This window comes from Sinocyclocheilus anshuiensis, unplaced genomic scaffold (genome assembly GCF_001515605.1).
Source record: "Sinocyclocheilus anshuiensis isolate Anshui unplaced genomic scaffold, SAMN03320099.WGS_v1.1 scaffold163, whole genome shotgun sequence".
Lineage (NCBI taxonomy): Eukaryota > Metazoa > Chordata > Actinopteri > Cypriniformes > Cyprinidae > Sinocyclocheilus > Sinocyclocheilus anshuiensis.
In genome coordinates, this window is record NW_015548223.1 from 1,291,778 (window position 1) to 1,298,612 (window position 6,835).

General features: G+C 35.0%; 1 protein-coding gene across 1 annotated transcript in view; it reads right to left on the minus strand.

The window, feature by feature from the left end:
* Positions 1-6,835, minus strand: part of LOC107654328 (LIM/homeobox protein LMX-1.2-like) — a 68,000-nt gene that overhangs the window by 6,498 nt on the left and 54,667 nt on the right. The window contains exons 3-7 of the mRNA XM_016441366.1: positions 2,900-3,132; positions 2,643-2,821; positions 1,809-1,886; positions 1,388-1,454; positions 1,113-1,277 (exon numbers count right to left, since the gene is read on the minus strand). Of these exons, the coding sequence (XP_016296852.1) occupies positions 1,113-1,277; positions 1,388-1,454; positions 1,809-1,886; positions 2,643-2,821; positions 2,900-3,132 (722 nt within the window). The remainder of the gene's footprint in view (positions 1-1,112; positions 1,278-1,387; positions 1,455-1,808; positions 1,887-2,642; positions 2,822-2,899; positions 3,133-6,835) is intronic.

Genomic DNA, 6,835 nt, shown 5'->3' on the forward strand with positions numbered 1-6,835 from the left:
AAAAATTATTCAGACCGAGTCTGGGAAAAAAAATGCATGAAGCGCTGGTTGACAGCATGCCCAGGAGACTACAGGCTGTCATTAAGGCTAAGGGCTGCCCGACTAAGTATTGATAGTTGTGTAAATACTGTCAAACTAACAGCTGTCTGATTTTTGGTTGACTGTAATCTATTACATACCTTTCTATCAAAGTTATCGAACATTATCAAGATGAATTTGTTCTGACACAGTTTAACTCTAAAACTATAGCAAATAAACTGTGATAATGTGAGAAATGTTGAAGGTGTCAGAATAAATTTTGGTTTGACTGTATCTATTTGATAAATGAAGTTAACCAACTAACATTATACATACTCTTTTGGTTTCTGTACCCAATATTTAAAAAATGTACAAATGCAATAAAAATATTGGTATCGGTACTCAGTATCGGCAAGTACCAAAAATAAAAGTATTGGTATCGGGCGAGTACTGGAAAAAGTGGTATCGGTGCATCCCTAATATATATATATACAGTATATAAAAATTTGGTGTTGGCCATGAAAAAGCAGTATCAATCGATCTCTAATAGTGACAGTAAAAGTTTTAGCAAGCACAGCCAATAAACAAATATTGTAAACTCATTGAACAGAAGCTTTTAGTACAAAGAGTTTGTTCAGTCCTCAAGGACGCAGTTTACTGTACGCCATAGAAATATGATTACCCACCAGACTCTCAACTGCTTTTCAAAGCTGTAACTGACTATAAACCGTTATATAAAAGAGCACATAAACTACTCATTTGCGTCAACTCGCAGCAGGACAAAACGCTCTCATCAATGTGTAATCGTGCGCGTGTGAAGGCAGCAGATCCACGCTCACTTTCTCGGGAGCGCTGTGTGTAATTTTATAGTGTAATTTTATAGGCTTCTCAAAAACTAATTGACACTGTTACATAAGGGTGAAGACAGTTTAATGGCAGATTTATTTTTATTGGGCCCATACGTGGCATTAGCAGATGCTTCTGTTCAATATCATTCAGAAGAAATGCAACGGGACATGAGGTTTGCTGTGGTAACATCCCTCCAGATAAAGCGCATGCAGGATTACTTGTTTCTCGATGCATTCTGCACTCACCGTATGGATTCATGTGATCTCCGGGCATCTGCGGAGGGGTCAGACCATGCTGTAACGGGTCTGTGCTGTATCCGTTGGTCTCCATGGAGACTAATTGATGTTGTGGAGGCGGAGCCAGTGGCGTATAAGAGTTCATCAGATTCTCCATTCGGCTTGAGATCACATCTGCAGAAAACACACAGAGAGATGAGTTATTAGAAACATAAAACAGGGTTAAAACTGCTAAAGACTTGCATATGTTGGCTCTGTCGCATTTGTGTGTGTGTGTTTAGTACCTTGTCCGAGTCTCTGAGGGTTTTGCTGCTCTTGTTGTTGCTGTTGTCGGCGTGCTAATTTCTTCATCTGACCGTAAAAAGAGGAACAGACAAATATTGAATAATTTTTAAGATCATAAAAGATTTTATGCATATTGAACCATATAAAAGAGTTATTTAGGCCAGGGGTTTACAAACCAGGGTTCGGGGACTCTCAGGTAGTGTTATTTTAGTATTTTTTATTTACTATTTTATGTAAATTACACAAATATTTATAATATTATTTTTCACAGTATAAATAGGGTCTTATATAGCTGTATATATATAGCTGCCTTTTACATTTTAGGATGTGCATTCCTATAATGATATTTGGGCATCCATGGCATCTAAAGAACTGAAAACCCCTGACTTAGGCTCAGTTAAGATCGCTGAACATGCTCACCTTTGCTCTTTGGTTCTGAAACCACACCTGAACGACTCTAACACTTAGACCGGTTTCAGCTGCCAACGTCTCTCTGACCTGAAATAACAGGAACATATTACTTCATCTGAAGTACTCTCACATACCCAGGCATTTGACCACTGGCATGAAGTGCTTGCCATTTTTTACATTTTCACATTTACATTTTTTACAACTCATGAGATTTGCTATTTTTACATGCAATATGCATAATGTGGTCAATAGGTTTTTTTTTTTTTTTTTTCAATTTTAGAAGCAATACGCATCAGATCAGATGGTCCAGAGTTTTTGCAATTTTTACATGCAATACACATCAGATGGTTCACAGTTTTTGCCAATTTTACATCCAATATGCATCAGAAGATCCATAGTTTTAGCCATATTTCCATGCTAAATGCATAATGTGGTCCATAGGTTTTTGCCAATTTTAGATGCAGTATGCATTAGATGCTCCATATAGTTGTTATTTTTACATGCAATACACCTCAGAAGATCCATAGTTGTTGCCATTTTTACATGCAATAAGCATTAGATGATCCATATAGTTTGTGCAATTTTTATACTGCATGCAATATGCATCAGATTGTTCATAGTTTTTGCCAATTTTAGATGCAATATGCATCAGATGGTCCATTATTTTTTTTTTCATTTTTACATGCGATGTGCATCAGATAGTCCATAGACTGCTGTATAATAATGGATTAGTATAAAACTGGAACCTGTGCCTCTACAGTAAGCACAGGTTGCATATTCAAAAACTGAAATGGGTTCATTTGGTTGTTTTCCCTCTAGAAATCTTCTGAAGGATGCTCTCACCTTTCGGCATGGTTTGGATGACACCTCAAAGGAGGCCTTGAACGCGCGCCGCTGCAGGGTGGTGAGGATGGTGCGAGGTCTCTTGGGTCTGCGTGGGTCTTTGCCGTCATCGGCTCCTTTGACCTGACCTCCTGCTCCTTTCTCCGGCTTCAAGTCCAGATCTTCATCCTCACTTTTGTCTACAGAAACAAACTTTTTAATATCACCTTTCCATGGAGAGCATACGAGACGAGAGGAAAGGAAAGCGTTGATCTCACCGGAGTCAGACATGTTCGGGCTGACCGCGTGCAGTAAGTCCTTCTCCTTCTCGTAGTCATTCTTGCACAGCAGTTGTCCTTCCTTCAGGACGAACTCGTCTCCTTTACACAGCTGTCGCTCGCACACACAGCAGCAGAAGCAGCCTAGATGATACACACTTTCTAGTGCGCGCATCACAAACTCAGTGGGAGCGATCTTCTCCAGACAGCCACTGCATTTGGCTGCAAACAACCTGATGAGGAGAAACAAAACATAAATCGATGCTGTTTACTTTCTTAAAACATGTTTCTGGTCTTATTGTGCACAATTGACTAGTGCATGTTATGCCAAAGAATCCTGAAAAAAAGTATCACAGTTTCCACAAAAATATGAAGCAGCACAACTATTTTCAACATTGATATTAATCAGAAATGTTTCTTGAGTAGCAAATCAGCATATTAGAATGATTTCTGAATATCATGTGACACTGAAGACTGGAGGAATGATGCTGAAAATTCAGCTTTGCATCACAGAAATAAATTACATTTTACAATATATTCACAGAAAAAAGTTCATTTAAATTGTAATAATATTTCACAATATTCCTGTTTGTACTGTATTTTTAATCAAATAAATGCAGCCTTGGTGAGCAAAAGAGACTGCTTTCAAAAACACTTAAAAAAATTGTACACACACCAAACTTGTGTAAAGTAGGTTAGATCATCGATTTTAGCTCATCAATCACAAATAAGTGCTAAACCAAATACATAAACAGTTTTTAAAAATGACACACTGTACACTACATAGCAGGACCTCCTGTCGTAATTATCTGAAGTACAATGTGAAACAGAGAAGCACAAGAGCGAGTCACTTCTTGGATTAATACTCAAACCCCCTGGCGTGAGACTCGCTGCAAAGCTCAATCATTTTGAAGCATTAAGCAGATCTTCCCTCAGAGCTCGGTCTTCTCCCATACCAATAAATTTCATCCATAAATATCACAGGCACACAGATCAATGCGTGACTGACACCGGACGCCCCAGCGGTGCCGCGCTCATGATTATGACTTTGAAAGAGATTTTTAATAAGCCTCCAGATATGATGGTATCATGAGGTGAGACGCATAAAAGAGTCAATATTCAGCGACGGACCCACAGGAAGGAAAAATCACAGATGAGTTCTCATTAATATCTCTATTGTTTCTCCCAGACAGCACTGAAGGAGACTTCTGCTGACATCTCCTGCTTCTCAGATGTTTCTCCTGAGAAAAAAAACCCTCGGTAGACTTTAGATTTCAGATCTCAAACGATGCAGAAATTTGCCAAAATCACAAGGTTTGCAATGAAAAGACAAAGATCTCAATACGAACTCACACATTTCCACTCTTTTCTTTTAGCTGCACTATTATTGTATTGTATATACACTACAGTTCAAAATAATGAAAGAAATTGCTACTTTTATTCAGCAAGGATGCATTAAATTGATCAAAAGTGACAGCCAAGACATTTATAATGTTACAAAAGATTCTATTTCAAATAAATGCTGTTCTTTTGATCTTTCTATTCATCAAAGAATCCTGAAAAAAATGGATTTTAATCAATTAAGTTAATTTAATCAACCATAATCAATTAAGGTTTCCACAAAATTATGAAGCAGCACAAATGCTTTCAACATAAAAAAAAAAAAAAAAAGAAATCCAAAATGAGCATACTAGAATGATTTCTGAAGGATTGTGTGACACTGAAGCTGCTGAAAATTACAATTTAAAATATATTCAAATAGAAACCTATTTGATCTTTGTCAGAACGGCACTCACATTTTTTTTTTTTAATTAAAACAAGGTTTTTGGAGCACGTTTTACAAGAAAATACAATTTCAGTTTTCTACTTCAAAATTTAATGTTTAATTCAATGTGTTACTTGCTGTTTCTTTTTTTTTTGTGAAATTTACTAGTGTAAACTGTTTCAAAGTAAATCCTACACCAAAATTTTTTTTTGTTTATGAGCAATAGTACTAGTGATCCCTTGTGAACAAGTAACCTTTTAATATGTTTATTATTATTATATAATATCATACTACTATAATATTATTTTATTATTTTTAATATAATATTATTTTATTATAATTTTAGTTTTAACAAGAGCAATTATTATGGAAATAACATACTTAAGACTATACTAAAGTGTGAACTGAATGTAATGATTTCAGACACTTAATTGCATGTTATTTATATAACAAAGAAATTAAAATACATTATAGTTTAAATTTATATTAAATGAAATTAGTTGCTTTTTTGACCCACTTAAGTGGGACTTAAGTACATCTTTTTATATAATTCCATAATTATTTCTATTGTCATTGAAATATGTTTTTTTTATATATTTTGAAATATATTAAAATATATTTTAACGTAATTTCTATTAAAAGTTGTGTTTTTAATTTCACATTTGCAATTTAGTATATTCTAAATATGTTAATTTTAAATGTAGTATCGAATATCAGTTACAATTATAATAAAGAACTTTGCTTTAGTATGTTAGTCAACACATCAAAATAAGTGTACTTCTTTAAAGCATGACAAATTATTATTAAAACAATGACTTAAAATGTATTTTAAATTTCAATATGTATTGTTACATTATTACAAAGTGCACTTCTAAAAGTGATTCATTGTGTTTAAAAAAAGAGTAAAAAAACTGGGAAAAAAAGGTGTAGAAACAATTTTCACGCAGAAATTACTAGTACATTTCACAAACAATTACAAATAAATCGCAATTAACAGAGTTAAACATGAAAAGTAAAGAATGGAAATATTATTTTCTTAAAAAAAAACTTAAGCTTTTTAAGTACACTTAAGTGCTTTTAAGTACACTAAGTGCACATTAAATACAATTATGCACACTTCTTTTTCTTTTTTTACAGGGGATTGTTTGACTAATAATATGGAAATTAACAAGAGAAGAAGAATATGCATCTGGTGTTTTTGGTCTCTTTTATGTCTAAATGTGTGTGAATATGTAGTGGTTTTGATTGACGCAGTGCAGTGGTCCTTTCTGTGTATTTGTTTGCTATAGATCAGAAATGTAACAAACACAAACAATAATTTATCCCTCATTTGCCGCCACCAAAGTTGTGGAGCGCAGCCGGGTCTGAATGGGCTTATGGAGAACCAGCAAACATCTCCAAACAGCAAACACCAGCCGACTGAGACACAGAGATTACTCACCACAACAGCTCTCAGACCAGCTTTAGGTGCTTTAGAAACATGAAGACATCATGTGGAATTCAATACAGGTGCCAAAATATACACTGACACTCAGAGGAAAAATGTGTTGCTCATTCATAACAGGTTTATGTTTTTAGTTTATGCATAAACTTTGTCTCAGTTCCTAGAAACAAACAGACACAAATTATGAACATATAGTAAGAGTATAGAAATACAAAATGAACGTTGAGCAGCTCTGATCATTCGGTCCTTGGAGAATTTAATTGATTTCATTTTGAGATGTCTGACTTTTGATTGCAAGACTTTGGTAAATCCAAGCATATTAAATTAATTTCAGGTAAATAATAAAATGGTCTTTAAATGTACTTATTCAATTTTCTTTTAAAGGGGTCATATGATGCGATTTCAATTTTTCCTTTCTCTTTGGAGTGTTACAAGCTCTTGGTGCATAAAGAAGATCTGTAAAGTTGCAAAGACTAAAGTCTCAAATCCAAAGAGATATTCTTTATAAAAGTTAAGAGTCAGCCACGCCTACCTAAAACGGCTCGTTCTAACACGCCCCCACATATCTACCTCACTATGTGGGAAGATTTGCATAACGCCGCCCAAATGTTCACGCAAAGAAAGAAGGCGTAACTTTTATTCTCGCTGTACTATTGTTGCGGCCGCCATGTTGTGGAGACGCTGTGTGCTTCGTTGTGAAAGTGAAACTACTTTGTTTGGTCTTCCA